The sequence below is a fragment of the Sturnus vulgaris genome, chromosome 1 (genome assembly GCF_052056855.1).
Source record: "Sturnus vulgaris isolate bStuVul1 chromosome 1, bStuVul1.hap1, whole genome shotgun sequence".
Classification (NCBI taxonomy): domain Eukaryota; kingdom Metazoa; phylum Chordata; class Aves; order Passeriformes; family Sturnidae; genus Sturnus; species Sturnus vulgaris.
In genome coordinates this window covers 23,650,237-23,669,842 of record NC_142243.1, presented here as the reverse complement: position 1 = coordinate 23,669,842, position 19,606 = coordinate 23,650,237, and the positions used below count along the sequence as shown (strand labels likewise).

General features: G+C 39.9%; 1 protein-coding gene across 5 annotated transcripts in view; it reads left to right on the top strand.

Moving 5' to 3' along the window:
• The window catches only part of CALCR (calcitonin receptor), a 155,383-nt gene extending 136,509 nt beyond the window's left edge, over positions 1 to 18,874 (top strand). For 3 of the 5 annotated variants that reach the window (XM_088161678.1, XM_088161684.1, XM_014875595.2), the window contains exons 11-13: positions 1,372 to 1,590; positions 9,921 to 9,962; positions 15,543 to 18,874. In XM_088161678.1, coding sequence (XP_088017804.1) covers positions 1,372 to 1,590; positions 9,921 to 9,962; positions 15,543 to 15,764 — 483 coding nt within the window. In that variant the 3' untranslated portion in view covers positions 15,765 to 18,874. The other 2 variants (XM_088161698.1, XM_088161697.1) reach the window with 2 other exon arrangements.
• Positions 18,875 to 19,606: the final 732 nt, after the last annotated feature.

The following is a 19,606-nucleotide window of genomic DNA, read 5'->3' as shown; positions in this document are numbered from 1 at the left end:
TTTCTTATGAAGATGTCAATGCCTACAGTATGTCCTACTTGATTTGCTACAAAAAAATCCCTTGGTGGCAGACTGATTCAGGAGAGTTGAGAGTTTTTAACTTTGTAAAGAATTCCTTTGACTTTTCACAGTTGCTTTCAGAAAATCTAAAAGTGAAGGTTAAGCAGAGTGAGTGAAATCAGAATAGGACGGAGAATAAGGTTTAGATTTAATGTTGAATGGGACCTCAGAAGTAATTTATTATTCCTCTTTTCAAGTACAGTACAAATGTAAAACAGTTGAAAGGCCTTCCAGCGTAGTTTAGAAGTGATGAAATGTTTTACCAGAGCTTGCTGATTCACTGTTCTGAAAAAAATCAGCTGAAATTTCTGGTATATAGATGTGATTTTATCTCTTGAAATATCTATGGAAATTATACAAGTTACATAATTATTTCAAGCAGGAAAAAAGAAAGTCTGTTAAAAGTTCAAAAGTGTCAGTGCCTGATTTTCCTGTAGGAGAGTGGAAAAGAAAGATCTGGGTACACTGGAGACCGAGAGGCTCTGTGATGCCAGGGATGTGCACAGAGAGACCACTGAGCTCATTATCAGCCTGGGTCTGCCCTCCCTCCTCCTGCAGGCTCTCAGCACATCCCACAAGGAGCTCTCTGTGAAGCCAGGGTCAAGGGCAGATTACTCTATGCTCAGATCAGATTTCCAGAAATAACTGAGGAGGTGCTGAACTACTTGGTATCACTGATCATAAGGGTCAGGGGCAAAATTTTCAGGTGTCTGACGTTTCTGCCCTGAGACAGCAGCTGTTGCCTGTTCCCTGTGGGTAGAGAACCACGGGGTCCCTGCTGTCTGCTGGAGGCAAGGGCTGGCCTAGGTTTTCCTCAAGAACAGCCTTACACCCCTGCTCACACACAGGCCTGAAGCACTAGTCCATGGAGCATAATCCTTAGGGAAATTGTGTGGAGTTTGTCCCACCTGGCAATAGCTTGGCAACTGTCACACTCAGGACAGAGACTTGGTTATTTCTAGGGGACTATTTGTCCACCCCATTTAAACTTCCAATATAAAAATAATATTTAGTATTCCCTGGAAACCTTGAATTTGCCACATCAGTGTCAAAACATCCAGAGCATCTTAGAATTGACCTCTGCTTGCCTGAAGCATCCATGCAGGCTCCAAAGCATGTAGAGCTACTTAACAGATCTTTCCTGAAAATATTCAGGATATTTTCCAAGACCTGACTGCCAAGGAGCTGCCCATGATGAGATACAATAAAGCTAGAAAGTTACACTTTACTTCCATTTATGTGCTTTGCATTTTTATTTTGAACATCTGTTTAATTTGAATGCTTTCACCTACAAGAGCTTTGTTTTTGCAGGTCAATTTTTTCTTTTTGCTTAACATTGTCCGAGTTTTGGTGACAAAGCTGAGAGATACCCACCGTGCTGAGTCCAACATGTATATGAAAGCTGTCAGAGCCACTTTAATCCTGGTGCCCTTACTAGGAATTCAGTTTGTTATTATTCCCTGGAGACCAGAAAACCGACTTGCTGGAGAAATATATGATTACATCATGCATATACTAATGCATTACCAGGTATGTTGCAGCTTCAGTGTAGTTGAATTGTGTGATGTTAAGCTAATTTACTCTAAGATACTGTTGCTAGGGGTTTTTCCCTGAAGCTGAAAATAACTGGGTTTCCAGTTCTTTTCCAACCATTTCTCAGTATTGGATTATCTGCATTTAAATAAGTGGCACCACTGTGTGAAGAACTGAGACAAGATAGGGGAAACAGTGTAATAAGTCACCAAAATTATCAGTTTACACTATTTCTAAACTATGGAGAGAAAACTGATTTCACAGAGGGCTTTTGTGTTCCAGCACAAGTTCTGTTGAAGTGCTCAAATTAACTGAAACTAGTGCTGTGACCTTAATATTAAAATAAGCATTACTTGCAAACTGTTGTTCAGAAGGAATGCCAACACACAAAAGAAAAACCAGAGACAACTAAGCTGCATTTGGGAGGTAGAATTCCATTATTAGGCATATTCCATTATCAGATTGACATTTTGATTTAAAAAATGCTCTGAAAAAATACATCATTCAGTAAGTCTAGTTTATTTTCTTTTGAAAGCAAAGCAAGCCAAACCAAAATGAATTTAAATGCTGAGTTATCTGGTTGACTGACTGGAATATATCCAGTCCTATATTGACTTGGAAAGGCAGTTTTTCAATGCATTTGTGGGTAGTGGTCAACATGAGTGACTATGGTGACCTACTTCCTGCTTCCATTCATATGGAAGGTAAGTAAAGAAATTATTTTAATGCTTTAATAAGAAAACAGTTTTAAAAAAAATCAGTAGCGCTTTTTCCTTAAATGAAATGGTAAATAAAGCTACCGAAATCTATGCATCCTGTCAGATTATACATCCTGCTTATCCTCCTTATCCCTTCAAAACTGTGGATGTTCCTGCTGCTGCATGGACAGAATAACTGAAGTTAGAGGTCTGCTTTTGAAGTGTATGACATCTTGTTTTACAGTTCCACTTAAAAGGAATGACAGCCTCATTTCTTCTATTGTTGCCTGCATTGTAACTTTTTCATTTACAAAATCTATAAAGGAGTATCTCCAAATTAATTTTTTGGTGACAACTTATTTGATTATAGTTCTAACAAGTTAGGATAAGACAGAGTGTTAAAATAATCACTTTACTATTAAAATATCTTGTAAGTCCTGTGCAGTTGCTGAAGAAACACAAAATTAATTATAATTGCCTTAATTAAAAATTCCAATTGTGATCATTATGCAATAGAAAGTCACCAAACTGAGGTTAAAATGGAGGCTGCACTGATGATGGGGGTTGGGTGAGGGAGGGGTCCAAGGCAGGAAAGTTTCATCCCTGATGGGTTCCTTCGGCTTGCACAGAAGAGCTCTCGACACGTCTGAGGTATAATCTGTGTGTGCTTCCTGCTAGAATCTGGCCTTTGGGAAGGGCTGTGCAGTTGTCCTGCTGGCTGCAGTCAGCTGCAATCCCTCCCTTTTCCACTTAGGCTGGGTTTTTAACTGTAACCTAAAATAAACAGTCTTAATCCTTTCCCTAACATTTCTTATATGCATATTTAAGATCGATCACTGGCTGTATAATCACTCCTCTGGTGCTCATTTTCTTCTAGGGCTGGTTCTGTAATTAGCAGATCCTGTATTAGCTCGTGTGATGGCTGTGTTTCCCCTTAGCTATTGCACTCCCATGACCCACAGCACAGCCAGCCTGTGCAGACACCAGCAACAGCCCGTGGGGTTTTGCAGCTCATGCAATGTCAGTCATGTAAAAGCAGGCATCCTGGGAAAAATTACCAATCTTTTTTTGGTGCAAAATGTTATACATTCTTCATTTCTGCACTGGTTAAATGAGAAAATTTTATGCCTTTTCTCAAACAGAAAGAGAGACAGGTTTTCACAGTACATTACTTTAAGTGAACATGAAGGATTGATGTGTTAGTTATATAATTCATGTACACAGAAATGGTGCAAACAAGCACTGAAGTCTATTGTCAAACTCAGAGGATTGAAGATAAGAAAAAACTTGTTCACAAAAAACCCATATAATGGTATTTCTTTCAGAGAGTCGTTTTTCTGGTTGAAAAACAACATACCAGTATTTTATTTTATTTATCAGCAAGTTAGGCTTCCTCTGCTGAAGTCACTTCTGAATAACAGCAGAAGTCTGATTTTGATCTGTCCCACTCTTTTTGTGATGTGTCATCAATGCTCACCATTTTAAGCAGAAGTGGTTTTTCAAATGTTCTGTATGAACAATTCACAAACACTGAATGTCTACTGCATATATCTTTCATACAGTAGACCAGATTCTTCTTAACAGCTCTGAAGAACAGGTACATAAGTGATAAAAAAAAAAATGGAAGGCTGGCTTTTGTGCTACAAATGGGAATGCATATACTTTTCCAGACCAGATAACCAACTTCCCATTAATCCTCTAAATGTAGAGGTACATTTCTCTTCTGACCATCACCAATATCAGCTCTTTAGTCTCCAGAATGCTGAAAAGAAAGGCACACCAGGCAAGAGAATGACATTTCAACTGTTATGTTGTGGTTTAACCCCAGCTGGCATCAGCCCCACAGAGTCACTCACTCACTCTGCACTGGCATGGAGGAGAGAGCTGGAAGGGTAAAAGTGAAAACAGGGAAAACTCATGGGTTGAGATAAAGACAGTTTAGTAGATACAGCAAAAGACACATATGCAAGCAAAGCAAAATAATTCATTCTCACTTTCTCATGGCCAGGCTGCTGTTCAGCCATCCTCAAGGAAACAGGGCTCCATCACACATATAAATTACCTGGAACACAAAAAGCTAGCACTCCAAACATCTCCCTTTTTCTTCTTCTCCCGTTTTATATGCTGATCATGATGCCATATAATCTGGGATATTCCTTGGATCAGCTGGGTTCAACTATCCCGAGCTATATCCAATTCCAGCCCACTCAAGGTGGTGTGAGATGAAAAGCAGCAAAGGCCTTTTTTTGGAGGTCCTGCTCAGCCATAGCTAAAACATCCCTGCGTTATCAACACTGCATCCAGCCCACATCCACAGCAAAGCCTTGTAGTAGCTACTATGAAGAAAATTAACTCTGCCCTACACAAAACCAGCACACCTCAGTTGGAATGACCTGCATGCTGTAGATACATTGATGAACACACACAGCTCTCTTATTTCACAGAGCTCCTAAATTAGGCACCACAAAGCAAACATTTGCACTCCACAAAAGTCAGTGAGTTGCAGATCTACCCTAAAGGACCTGATTTGCAAATCTTGGTAGATGATGCTGAAAGCACATTAAAGATGCAAACTTCCTCAGGCTGTAAAGCATTAGGGTACTGGATATGCCAGCTCCTTGCACACCTTTGGCATGAGAACACATCTGTCAAAAGCCTGACAACCCCATCATGCTGCCCAGTGAAGACAAAATGGTACACCTGGGCAAAGGGAATGCCTCCTGTGAAGGAGTGGAGCAACAGCAGCCCCAGGTCCTGCATGTAGCTGCATTCAGGTCTCCATTCTGAGACAGAGCAAGAGAGATGTGGCTTGTGCCTGAGAACCTGGCAGGGCCTCCTGCACCTCTGCCTGAGCTGGGGCTGGAGCTGACTCTTCTTTCATCCTTGGAACCGCTGAAAATCTTTGGAGAAGTCTCAGGCTGTAAAGAGATTGGGGTGCTGTACTTCTGTCAGAGGTTCTGCTACCGAGCTTCTGATCTCTGACATTGGCCCATAGTAAATGCCTCACAAGAAAAAAAGAGGAGTAGAAAATGAACTGCATGATGCATCACTTAGTCCCACACATAGACACAGCCCTTCCAGAGCTCTCAAACCAGCCCAGGGATTAATAAGCCTCAGCTTTTCATCTCCCTACACCAATTGTCCCATTCTATCTCCAGCACCTTCAAGGCAGGTTTTTTAGAGCCTGTCAGGTTACATAAAATGGCACTGTCACTGTGCAAAGAAGAGAGAGCCATGGAGGTCTGTGAGGGAGGGGTGGAGGAGCAGCCCCTGGATCAACAGCAACACTCAAGCAGCTAAAGCTACTCCTCTCAATACCTTGGTGACTGAGGCTCTAAATGTGTAAGTCTACCTCTAATGAGAAATTAAAATGCTATGCAGCACAAGAGCCTTGGTTTTTATTGGCAAATGAAAATGGTTTGTTTAGCTGAGCAGAGAGTAATCACTGTCTTTTTCTCCACAAGTGACATCCCTTGTGTGGCACTCAGCAGCTTCCAGGCAGCACCCTCAGGACTGCAGCACCCACCCTGCCAGGCAGGAGGATGCAGCTCAGAGGTGCCTGGTCTGCTACAAGGATATTTTGAATGTAGTAGGCCTGGATTTGGACTGAATATATACCCACATTGCCTCCAAGTTTTAAATTCAGCTTTCTATGCAGCCTTATATGGAACAAAATTAACCCATTTAAAAGTAGCCTGTTAAAAATAGTGAGAAATTTCAATGTATTTTAGAAGGTATTCATTCCATCTGTTTCTCAGTTTAAAAGGAAATAAATATCCTCTGTAATGCCAAACCAGGCAGAAATATTTTCTCCTTCTGTTCAAACTTAAGGTTATACAACTGCTTTTGACAACATAAGCATTTTTTCCTGATTTTCTGTTCTTTTTTTTTTTTTCTCTTTGAATTGTTAGTACTTTAAATTTTTTTTAATATTTTGAGCCAATTAAGGTTAGGCAAAATATTTTTTGTAAGCTGGATATAATAAAGTGGCACCTTTATTTGAAAATTTCATGCAAAAAATGACAGCAAAGAAACCCCCATAGAGAGCAGGAGAAGAAGCAAAGCACGAGCTTTGGGATGTCTCTATCATTTTGCAGCAGGTGCTGCCTTCAGCCCTCTCATGGCAATCTCCCCACCTCAGTGGCAGCAGAAACTGCACAGACACATTCTTTGCTTTGCTGATTTTTTTTCCTGTAACATAAATTATCAATTCATAACCCAGTCATTTACCTCAGAGATGCTGTATAAGTGTGCTGTGAGTGAAGGTGGTGAGAAATGCACTGCTGTTTTTCTCAAAGCTTTTTATCTTTGCCAAAATGAGAGAGGTGGGAATGGGATGTACTTCTATTAATAACCTCAGCCATGCTTTTTTTTTTTTTTTTGCTGTCCATTCAGCTCCAGAAGTGAGAAGTGAATGGACATGGAACAAAGTCCACATAGAGAATCAAAAACTCATTTTTATATTATAACCATTATCTTCTACCATCAATAATGAATATATAACCCCACTAAAATCTTAATAGCAACACAGTATATAGTTGATTAGGGCAGAAACTAGAGTCCTGCACATAGTCAGGAGCAGCAGAAATAAGTATAGCTATATATGTTTTTTTGGTTTAATGGAGATGTAAGCTCGAATAAAAAAATAAAAGGAGGTGTGAGAAATCTATGTAAATTTGCAGAATCTGCATAGGTATTTTTCATTTGTTTATTTTTCAGCAGAGCAAATTACTTGTATTTCTCTTCAAGGCACTCATGTCTTCTAGGAGAGTGAGATACAAATTAAGTACCTGTGAAGCAAAAATTTACTTAGACCAGTATAATCACTTAAACACTGGAAAAAACTCACTATAATTTTAATAAGGTATGTGAAGGTCTGAGAGTTGCTATTTTTGAACAATCACTATGGCATGATTCAGCTGAAAGCCACATTCATTTGTTCTTCACACAGTTTCAGAAATAAAGAATTTCAGAAGAAGTCATTAAAGGCCCTCATCTTAAAATAAATATATTCTTCATTTTTGCTTTCAACGCCACAGCCAACGTTATCTTGCTGGGAGCAGACAATATATCACAGGTTAGTTTAACAACTCCACACAGTGGCAGAGAGATATAATTGACTCAGACATCTCATCCTCAGCAAGAATTGTATCCTCAGCAAAAACCAGTAGCAGTTAGAATTTGGAAGATATGTGTCAAAGAGATATGAGAAATAACCCATGGGCCTTAAACTAAATGATTAACCTACATGTAGTCTGTCACATGTTTTAATAGATCCACTGTAGAATTGTGTTCATCCCAAGCCCTCCTGGCTCCAGATAGACAAAGCTGGTGTCTGCCACTGGAATGTCTGTAGCCTTACAGCTGAAGATAACAACAGCCCTCTGAGCAATGGGCAAAACCTTATGTATAAAAAGAAGAGATAGAAATAGAAATAGAAATAGAAATAGAAATAGAAATAGAAATAGAAATAGAAATAGAAATAATAGAAGAAAGATAGATGGCAGAGTCCAGAGCGCCATGGCAGGTGGAAGAAGAGCAATGAGATATACATGGAACAGACTAAAGAAAATAATTTCTTCAGCCAGAACATGTACAACATACATGGTCTCAAAATAACAAGAAACCAGGTGTACTTTCAGCTCACCCTAAACTAGAAGAAAAACTGAAAGGTATATGAGGCATCACTTCACCTTCCTCTTCAGCTTTTCTGTCAGAAGTTGACAGTAGAAAACATTAGTTAGGGAAACTACACTGTTGAATAACAGAAAAGTGGAGCAATTGCAGGAACTGAAATGGAAAATGGCTTCACTTCAATAGTTCAGGTTCAGTTTCTGAACTGAGGTTCCTACAGTCTCCCTAAACACTCTCACTGAAGAGCAAACTTGAAAAAGCTTCTCTACTTCTTTCTCTCCCCCTTCTGTCTCCTGATTTTCCATGCCTCATGTAGACTGTCCATTGAGCATCCCTGATCCCAGAGGAGATCAAGATCCATCTGGTTTGCAATTATGGCTGAGTGCTGTTAGTGAAACCACATTTAGCACAACAACAGACCCCTGCTGCAAGGGTGCACAGTGCAGTTCCAGAGCAGAGGTTTTGCCCAGCTGTGCACATTTCTGCAGCACAGCACAAACAGCATCGGTACAGGCTGAGAGGAATTGGCACATTTTGATTTAGGAGTGTCTGCTCTGGCGAAGTCCTGCTTTAGATTTGTAAGATTTTATTTGAATTTGTGGAGCTTCTCAGCCCAAACAAGTTTATGGATAAGCTATTGCACATTGTTAACTGCACGCTGGCATTTGAGCTTTTTTGACAATACTCACTTTTGCTTTGCCAAAATATGAAAAGAAACTTTTTTTCTCACTATGTCTACCCTCCATCCTCCTACATGCTGTTTCATGTTGATATTTGAATTTATGTCAAATTACAAATTCTGCATCAGAGAAAGTCTATTAGAGAAAAATAATTGTTAATATTGAAATGGTCAGCACTTGTCCAAAACAGCCTGTGTATCTGCATATAAGCATTTTGTAAAAAGTTATTGCTTATCCTGTTTGTGATGCAAAATATGCATCCGAGAGTTCAAGACATTTTGCAAAGCATTATCTATAGTTCAACTGGTAATCATTTAAATGAAGGTTTTATAGGAAAGCTACAGCTGTAAAGCTCTTCAAAGCAGCCCTTGGGAGCATAAGCTGCATTGCAGTTTTCTCCTCAATTTCACAAACTGCCATACGTTTAGTTTATAATAATTGCTTTAAGTAATTTAAAATGAAGGCATTTGGCTCCCAGTGATGCTATGCAAAGCTATTTTAATAAGAGTGAATGCAGTCAGGACATGGACCAGTGTAACTACATAATCCTGAATGGCAGGCTCTCTGTGCAAGGATTTGGTCTCTTATTAATTTCACACTTTCTCATCTCATATTCCTGCCTTGGCCCTGTTTAATCTCATAGCAGTAGTGAAATGCTATCTGAACAACTGTAGTGGTGATGAAATTAACTTAAAGCCATCTACAACCAAGCTATGATGTGCAGTGTTTCTTTTTTTTTCTGCCTCCCTACCTTCTAACTCGTGAGCTGTGACGGTTTTATTCCTTTTTCTGGCCACTTACACCTCTTCTCATATCCTCTCCATCCATTGTGATGCCCAACACACCAGTTCACTTACCCTGACATACAGTTCAATTTAAAGCCTTCCTGGGACAGCTGGACTCTCTGTGTCTGACACTTTTGACTGGATAACTACACTCTGATGAATGAGTGGCAAAGTAGAGGACAAAATTCCTCTACCCGCTCTTCAGCAGAATCAGTGGCAGTGTGGTTCTCCTCTGTAAGCAAAACATATACCTACCTTTTATTTTCCTTCTCTACATCTCTTATACATAAATAACTTCATAGCCATAACAGATAATCTATAAAATCTAGTAATATAGGGGGGGAAAGTGGTAAAACATTATGAAAAGACAAAAAATCCATTTAATAGCATACCTGTGAAAGATGGGAAGTGTCTGTAATGCAGAGGAAGTGGATCACTGTTTTATCTTGTGTCCATCAGGTCCAAATTTCCAAAATATGATGAAGTCTATATATTCTGATCCCTAAACTCTTTTCTTTTCCTTCTCTTAGGGCTTACTTGTGGCTACCATATTCTGCTTTTTCAATGGTGAGGTAAGTACATGAAATGCAGAAAATGAGCAGAACTTGTAAAATAGTCACGCTGCTGTTCATTAATGCAGATGTTGCAGTACAAACTTTGAAACCACACCAAGTTGCAGTTGCACTGCTTTTCACACAAGCAGTGGTGTGCATTTCTGACAGCTCTGTGCAGAGTGTGACTGGAATATCTCTGAGCAGATTAATCAGGTGTGTTACCATTACAAAGCAGATGGCACCTAATGAGGTACAGGCATGACACTCTTGCCTTACTATCTGCAAGTTTGAGATGGAGGTCTAAGTAAAGGAGAAAAATGCTTTACTCCCCTTCCTGCCCCAGAACAGCAGGAAGGACCACAGTACTCACTAAGAAGCAGAGAAGATATTCAGGGATCTGCCTGAAGAATGCAAGGGGGAGCTCAGGCCCGAGCCATGGCAAATCCATCTCTGGTAGCACTGTCAGAGGTGGAGGAGTGCAATTACTTGTGCTCCTTCGAGGATTAGCACTGGCCTTTTTACTGCCAATGTTTCACGTGTAGCAATTGAGAAATAAAAACCCTTGAGGCAAAGATCTTTCCCATTCTCTTACAGCTAGATCATATATATGTATATACACCTACAGTGGGTTTTAAATGCACTTTACTATTTTTTTACAAAAAAATAGCAGGTTAAAATATGTCAAGGATCATTTAAATTCCTGCAGCAATTTTCCAAAGATGGTTGGCAGAAAAAAGCTTTTTCAACACATCAAGAGCATTCAACTGTAGCAAAATAAAACACTGTGTATCTTAGCAAAGCTAGGAAGTCTATTAAAAAGTTCATTTTCAATCCAGAGCAGATGAATTAGATACAGAACAAACTATGTGATGCTCAGTAAGTCAACATAGAGAGATATTTTGCTCCTGTTTATCCATGTATATTATTAGAAACCAGCAAATTCCATATAATGACATGACTACACTATGTTTTGATAGAGACTGGAAACAAGTTATCTTATTGATAAGGTGTTACTGGCTGATTTGATAACATTCAGGATATAAGAGAGTATTAAATTCTACCACCACTTGTCAACATCTCTGTACATTTGCCTCTGGCTGGCTCCCTGTGTGAATGTACAGAGAAATTGAAGAATAAAAAAGATGAGAGGCCTCAGCTGCGGTTCTATAGCATGGCTCCTCAGGAGGCATGAAAGAGAATGGCAAAATGTGAGCAGCTAATCACATCAGAACCCAACACGAAATGAGAACTGTAAAGATCATGCTACAGAAGTTCACGGTTTCATGCATCCAACTAAACAAAGTTGAAGACTTGCACAGCTCTTTTTCTAACACATTTCTGTCCCCAGTATCTGGGGGCTACTATCACCTTCCTCCTTCTGCCTTACTGTCATCACTCTATAATATCCATGCCCTGGAAACAAAGAAAATTTCTGATACTCCCTAGTATGAAGGACCTGCTGTCAAGAAAGTAGAGATGAGTGAGGCAGTTTTTGAAGCATCCTCTGCCTGTAAGAGTGACTGCATCACTGTGTGCAAACAGTACTCCAGTGTCTCCTCACTGGCCTCCAAACAATGTGTTACCCCAAAATCTTGGTCTTGAACATCACTTTCTTCGCTCTCCTCAGTGTCACTCCATTTTTTTCAGATTAGATTTTGCAAAACAAATTCCCTTAATGTTTTATAGCTTTAGTGCAAAAGGTTGATTCTCCATCTCTAATGAGAACACCCAGATTTGTCTAGATTAAAGGTTCTAGCAATGTTAAATATGAGGAGAGGCCGCAATAAAATGCACTGAAAACAAAGTATCTTCAAGTGTATCAGTTTCTTAGTTTCATCAACCAACTCTAATTGCAAAGTACTTTTGGCAATGCTACAATGTCAAAAGAGCATGTGCACCTTTACAACCCCAAGAACACAATTCTCAAGGTATGCACCGAGGAATACATCTGAGGCATCTGGTTGCCAATATGAGTGATTGATGACTTCTTGGTGGAGCAGCTGATCAGAAATACAAATCAGGCATGATATTGTAAAAACAATGTCAAGCAGTAAAAACAAATGACTGTGAGGATGAAGATTTCTCAGACATGTTGAGAGTGGTTGAGTGGTTTTATTGGTGCTTGGGTACTTTTCACATTACATCCATTTTCAAAATCATTGCGTCTGCTTTAGATTTGCAGATTGTCAGTGGCAGGAGTGCTGAAAAACTCTCTCAATATTTTCTTGTAGGAAATTTTATTTAGGGAAGGTTTTTTTAGAATTTCACATTAAGGCAAGCAGTGTCAAAGATGACACCTCTCTAATACAAGCTCAAGACAGTTTGGTGCTACTTGCAACAGCACATTATCCATAAACACCCAGCAAAGTTTATTTACTCAAGTACCTGGGCTGGGCTGGGCTGGGCTGGGCTGGGCTGGGTCAGGAGAAGATAAAAGGATTGTGACCCCCTTCCTCACATTTATTTCTGCAGTTACACAATTTGTAGACATATAAGACACAAAACCTATAGAAAAACAGCAACAGACTAATGCCAAGTTGGTATTAGGGCCTTCCAGAGGGGGCACTAATCTGAGTTTGACCAAGAAAATTGAACTAACTTCCCCCAGTCCTGGTGTATGCAGAAGTCATAGACCAAAGGCAGTCTGGTCTTCAGTCATGATATACAATTGTTTCCAAGCTGTGGCATACATCTCCTGCCATAGAGGCTGAAATTATTTCTCATGAGAAAATTCAGTGTGGGGCAAAGAGATTAATTTTACTACTGCAGAAGCTTGGCTAATCTGGGATTTACTTTTTCCTACTGGAACATTTAACTTCAAGACTGAAATACATGAATCTTAGCCAGGACAAACAATGCTAAACTCAGAACTTCTTTACTGTGTTTTATAGTGCATTCATCACTACTGCTTCACTGACCTCTAGTACCATGAACCCATCTAAAGAAAGAAATCTAAAAATAATAATAAAAAGCTGTACCAATGCCTGCATTCATCTGGAAGAATGCATAAACAATGTGGGGCTTTTTTACTTTTGAAATGATAAATATTCTTGTTCATTTTCATATAAAATCTCGGTGTCCAGCACCACTGTAATTTCTCTGTCCAACAGTAACAGTTTTGTACAGATGATACAAGGTCTCTGCAATAGTCTGCTCACCAAACCACATTTTCAAGCCTGGGATTGATTCTAGACTGCAAGGCTGGACAATGGAATGGAAAGTCTATTTGGGGAAAAAACAGCCATGTATCTTATGTGCCAGTGAGGTGTGAATGGCTAATAGAGAACAGAAAAACATTTAAAGTCTTGAAGACTAAAGTAAATAAACTTGGGCTCTTCTTTGCTTCAGTCTTTGCTTTCTTTTATCTGCCATCACTGTGTCTCCTGGTCCCCTGGTGCCTCCTCAGTCATTAATATGTCGTGGCTGTGCATGTGATTTTCAGTAATGCTGCTTACATATTTAAAATCCATGCCTGAATGGTTTTAGTTGGCACTGAGTTACGATCATCTGAGATTCTTGGAATTCTGGCAGAAAACTAGATTAGCAAGTTTTACTCAAATGCAGCGTTTTGTACAATCCATTATCCATTTGTGGCCAGGTCCTTCCACAAACAAACAGTTCAGCAGAGAGCAAAAAAAGACGCTTTGACCTTGTGCTCTCACTGCTCTGTGGAGCCTTTTAGACCTGTGCAGAGGCACTTCTGATCATGGGCTGAACTGGGAGGGAAGTGTCTGTTGTCTACCCACCTCACATACAATGTAAGCTTCACTCCCATTGAAGAAGACGATTACAAGCTCCTTATGGCAGGCTCTGTAAGGCTCAAGGACATTGCTCTTCCCTCTCCAGTTAACCACACTATCCTCTCCAGAGCTGTGGTTGCCCTGGTGGACTATCAGACTCCAGTTCAGCTGAGAGCAGCTGGGGAGCTTTTCAGGAGCTTCTCACCTGCACAGCAGCTCTTCTCCCCATGCAAGAGCAATCACAGCCTTGGGGTCTGTGCAGGGCCAGGGCAAGGAGAGGGCTAGGAGAGGAACAGAAAGACTCTAAGAGCAGGCTCTTGCTGCCTTCACTAAAGATGCTGACCAGAATCAGAATGGATGAAGAGTTGTGACATGCAAACATGGTGAGCCTGTGGCAGAGATGAAGGCCAGAAGTGCAGAATGGCTGGTGACTGTGGTGTGATGGGTGAGAGGTGGCTGTGAGCAGGCTGAGCTGCTGTGCACAGACAAGATTTCTGCATTATCCTGGTTGTGTCTGCCCTAGATACCACCACCCCAGTGAGATTGAGGGAAAGTCACTGTCCTAGTACTTCTGAAGATTTCTTCTTCCAATCCTTCCCCACAGCTTCTGGGATGACAAAGCTACAATATTCATACTGTAACATCAAAAGGCAATTTTAAGTGACTGAGATCTTTACAAAGGTTAACTCATGTAATATTTCTGTATCAAGTGCTGCCACTGCATTACTCTTGGACTCAGTAATTCTTTCTCAGTAATAAACTTGGGTGATAGTGTGATAAAACATCCCCACATTCAGCTATTTCACTTTAATTCTCAATATTGGTATAGTAAACCTTGCTCACAATCCAAGTAATTAAAGTTCCCTTGTGTCCATATGCCTTTCCTGCATTCGATACTCAGTTAACCTCCACACAGTAATTATTTTGTTTTTTCTTTATGTGTTAGGAGAAGGTGAATAGCAATACATTCTCCAAATGACAAACAGTGCCCACCTCAGCAGGAGCATAGAAACTTCTAGACACCTGCCATCACAGTGCCTCACTTGCACCTGCCTTCTTCTGGAGGAGAGGGTCATTTACACCAGATTATTGTGCCAAACTGCTGCTATTCTCGCTTTGTGTTGTTCAAAATCACTGATCTAAACAAAGAGAGACAGGATTTGCCCACTTTCTGCTCATGTCACAACACTATCAAGAACTGTCATGCATGGACATGCAGCTGGAGAAGTTCTTATTCCCTGGCAGTTTTAATAATTTAAACATTTCCTAGTACCATGTATAACACCACTCTTAATGTAAATGTTGAATAAAATATCTTATTCTTAGCAGATGACTGTTCAAAAGTTGAAATTATCTGCTATGCATATGGCTATGACCATTCTATATTTTTTGAGCACAGAACCTGTTCTTAAATTACCAGAACAAGATCCCTGTTTAGCTATCCTGATCTTCTAACTCTTTCTATGACATTAATCCTGGCAAGATCATGAAGTGTACTTACACTTTGTCATTCATGGCAAAGGCTCATTACTCAAGGCGGAGCTTCTCCAGGTATCAAAATGCATTAGGCATTTCAGGGGCAAGAATCCAGCTGCATCATCAGCCTTTTTCCTTTCCTTTCCTTTCCTTTCCTTTCCTTTCCTTTCCTTTCCTTTCCTTTCCTTTCCTTTCCTTTCCTTTCCTTTCCTTTCCTTTCCTTTCCTTTCCTTTCCTTTCCTTTCCTTTCCTTTCCTTTCCTTTCCTTTCCTTTCCTTTCCTTTCCTTTCCTTTCCTTTCCTTTCCTTTCCTTTCCTTTCCTTTCCTTTCCATCACAGGGGTCTCTATCATGCCTCACCCCAGCTGTGTGTCTCTCTAACAGGTTCAAGGAGCTCTGAAGAGGCAATGGACCCAGTACAAAACCCAGTGGGGCCAAAGGCGCCGGGAGCACTGCTCCACACGATCTACCTCCTACACTGCCACGTCAATCACAGAGGTCCCTGTTTACCTCTACCATCATGATGCCAACAATGAACAGTTAAATGGAAGATACGTAGAGGACTCTGAACTCGTTGCATTAAAATCTGGAGAGACATCTGCCTAGCTGAGCACCAGCCACTGCAAACACATCATTTCATGTTCTGCTTGTGAAAAAATTGGGGAGAAGGGTGGGTGTGTGGAAATCCAAGATGGTGTGTCAGAGAGTAGGCTCAGGCAGAAGGACACATCCTATTCAAACCACATCAACCTCTGACAGCAGTGATGTAGAAGGAGTGTGATGTAGACCTGGAATAACATTTCGTCCTGTGCACTGCAGCAGGGAGTGAACATGGGCCTGCCCACCAAGCTGCATAATCTCCACATGTCCTGATACCATCTGGCATTTGTAACAACCCCAGGTAGCCAATAGCAAATAGGAAAGAAAGAACCGATATGTGGCAATTGGAAGCTTTCAGCACTTTTTGCTTTTGGTACTTTTCCTTAACACTAGATTTTAAACTATCCATTTTCACAAAGTGTAACTGACTTGGATTCCTTTATTTTTCCCTTTTAATGAGATTGATGACTGCTTAAAAGATTTCACACATTGCAAGATAAATCAAACATATGAACAGCCGAAAGTCATTCCAAAGTATTGAAATCTTGATGCTTTCCAAAGAATGCCACAAAATATCACCATCCTCAAAGGATGGCTCAAAATATTATCATCCCATTGGCAGGGTCATAAAGCAAATTAAGGTGAAATAGTCATTGCATACCAAGATCTCAAACATCCTCAGAGAAACAGGTCTATTCTTCAGGCTTAATGACACAAGTCCTGAAGGCATCTCAAAATAGATTTAATTTAGCAATACTGGTAGTTCAAGAATATTTATTTATAGGAAAAATTGTCACCATATTACTCTGCCCAGAAACTCATCATTAAGACACAATTCTCTTTTTCTGAATAAACTGTGAAATTTGTTTGGGAACTATGGTTTTATTCAATAGGCATTCTGAATTGAGTTCTAGATGAATGCTAGTCTCTATTATAAATTTCTGATCATGGCAGTAGAAGTTCCAGTGAAAGAAATCAGAAACCAATATCTTAGCACAGGAAACATCTACTTTTAGAATCTGATTGCTCTCCTGAGTTCCTAACATTAGATAGTCTTGCCAAAAACCATTTTAGTCTATTTCTGCTTCTATTGAAATTAGCAGACAAATCCCTGTTAACTTGGATGAGCAATGAACAATTCTCTTCAGTGCTCAGGAATGAGTTATGCAATACAGTTCAGTGTAGACTTCAAAAATATGAGGCCATTTCCTCCACAGTAATTTGAAACCATTTTTAAATATTGTATCCAGCCAGGCTGATTTTTCTTTCCTGACACAACCAGGCCCTAAGCTTTACCCTCAATTTGTAGATTTTAAATGGAGGGAAAATGCACGTGTCTAGCTAGTCACCATCTCACTGGAAAAGTCCCTTCCAGCAATGAGTTCATGAGGAAGAGCTGTAAAGCCAGCACTATGAGAAGGGACCAGGTTTGCCCTATCCACACATGAGGCAATGCCTTGCTGGGAAGGAGACTGCTCTGTTTTCACCACCAGCACACACACCAGCTGTGCACCACGACACGTTGTCCCCAGAGTGAGGAGGAAGCTGCTGGCTCTGCCCTTGGAGAACAAAAGAGGAGCTGGGGAACAAGAAGGAATTGTCTGCTGGCGGTGCAGATCATCACATGGTCAATCCAGCAGAACACTTACAAGAAAATACCATCGTGTGTGTTTGTTCAAGCCACATGCCTATTTTTCTGACTTCAAGGAATACAAAGACAATTATTTTTTCAAACAGCAGTATTTCTCATATTGCTATTTCTACTTTCACCAGTGAACAATAGGAAATGGTGGAGTCAGTTATTAAAGACAATTAAGTGGCTCTGCTATGAATCTGTATTATTCTGAATAGCTTTAGGGCACACTGCACTTCCCAGGAGGGCTGCAGAAGCATTCCTGCTTTCTAAAGACACAGATGAGCTGATTGTAAAAGAAATGCGGATACTGTAGAGAGTTTAATAATGAAAATGTTGGTTTTAATAATGTACATGTTTACAACGTGTAAGTGCAAGTTGTTTCACAGTCAGTTACGTTCATGTGGATGTACAAAATGGAAATGCTTTACCATTATATTGATTGTTTTCTTTCTTTGCTAATGATACTTTCTTGCTCTGTTTAGTAGAGTGCTCTGAAAAGTCAAATTCAGGATCTGAGGTTTAGGATACTGTTTGCAGCTTTGGTGTGCTTGTGTCAGTCTTTATAAAAGTTTTGGTTTCAGTCAAGGGATGATGATTTCCAGCCACAAAACTTTTGGTATAACATACACACTGAGTTTAGGGGTGTCATCACACTTGGGTTTTGCAGGAAAGGCTGAGTTTTAAAGGTGCTTACTGAGTTATTTCTAGTCAACATATTTTCCAATGGGAAATGTTGTTTTTCTTCATCTCAAGATGGTTTGAAATGACATCATTGCACACATAAGGTACATTTTATTCTCTGCTTTATAAATAGCACCATACACTAGTGACAGTAATATTGAGAATGCTGATACAATCTCAATAATTCCTATTATGGCAGTAGGGTGGTTTAACTCTAATAGATTTCACAAGAACAGCAGAAATACATAATTAATGCATCAGTGTATCAAAAAATACAGAAGGAGATGATACTTAAATCAGTGGATTCAAGGCGTATTTTAAGAGGAAAGCAACCTCACATTTATCACCTCTGCAGTATCTGTTTCCTCTCAAACATCACACCCAACACACGAAAACCCAGTTTAGTGAGCATTTGCTCTGGCAGAAGGTTTTGTGTGGTTGCTCTGAGCGACTAAATCTATTGGGAAGATAGATTTAGATGGATCCTGGTTGTTATTCTTTAGGAGGTACAGAAACACAGCACAAATTAAAATATTTGTTGTCGCATGGGATGTTGAAAGTAAGACGATTTTTATTTTATTTACTTAATAAATATATTTTATCTGAAATAAAACAGCAACAAAAGTAGAACAATTTTCTCTGTATTAAAACTGTTAGCAATAATGCTACCTTAATTAAAACACTACAAAGTGCTCATATAGCAAAATAATTCTGCTTTGGGATAAGAATAACCCTGCAAATGTGGTTAATTTCTCTTCTCCCATTCTTTGCCAGCCTCAATAAACTAAATATGAGCAGACTTACAAAGATGGAAATCTGAAACATTGAAAATGTGAAGGTACCTACATCATTTCCACTGCTAGGAATTTTGAAAGTTTGGTGTGTCTTTGTAAAGCTAAATATTTCTCAAAAATTTGAGGATTTGTAACGTGAAAGTCATTTGCATTAGAACAGTAATTGATCCCAAGCCAGTGAGAATCTGCAGTGTGAACATGCCCTCTCTGCCCTCTAGACAACTTTTTATGTACTTCCAGATGGATCCCAAATCTGTATTTAAGAACCCCTTTACTGAGCATTCAGAGCATAATTGAGAAAATAAAGTAAATCTCAGCATCATAAATACAGATCAGTATGTTGCCCTCATCCTAATAAAGCACAGCTGTTTGAACCAATGAAATCAAGTGCTGAGAAGGCTCCCATTGCTGAGCATGTCATACTGCTACAGGAAAAGGAAGCACTGGGGTAAAGTGACTGTGGTATTGTGAGTCTCAGGAGACACAAACCAGCACAGTCAGCCCTGGGGGATGATTTAAGCCTGGCTCACCTGCCTTGACATAGGCACCATTTAGATGGCCTGCTGAATCCCTGCCAAAACTTATTTTCCATGATTTCATAGCAGCAAAGATGGGCACTGTGCTCTGCTGGGGCAGGAAGGTATTTAATTCTCCTTATATTCCATTTAAGATTTTCTTCATAATCCAATTTCAGGACCTCACAAGCCTATCTTTGAAATAAACAATTATCTTCAGCC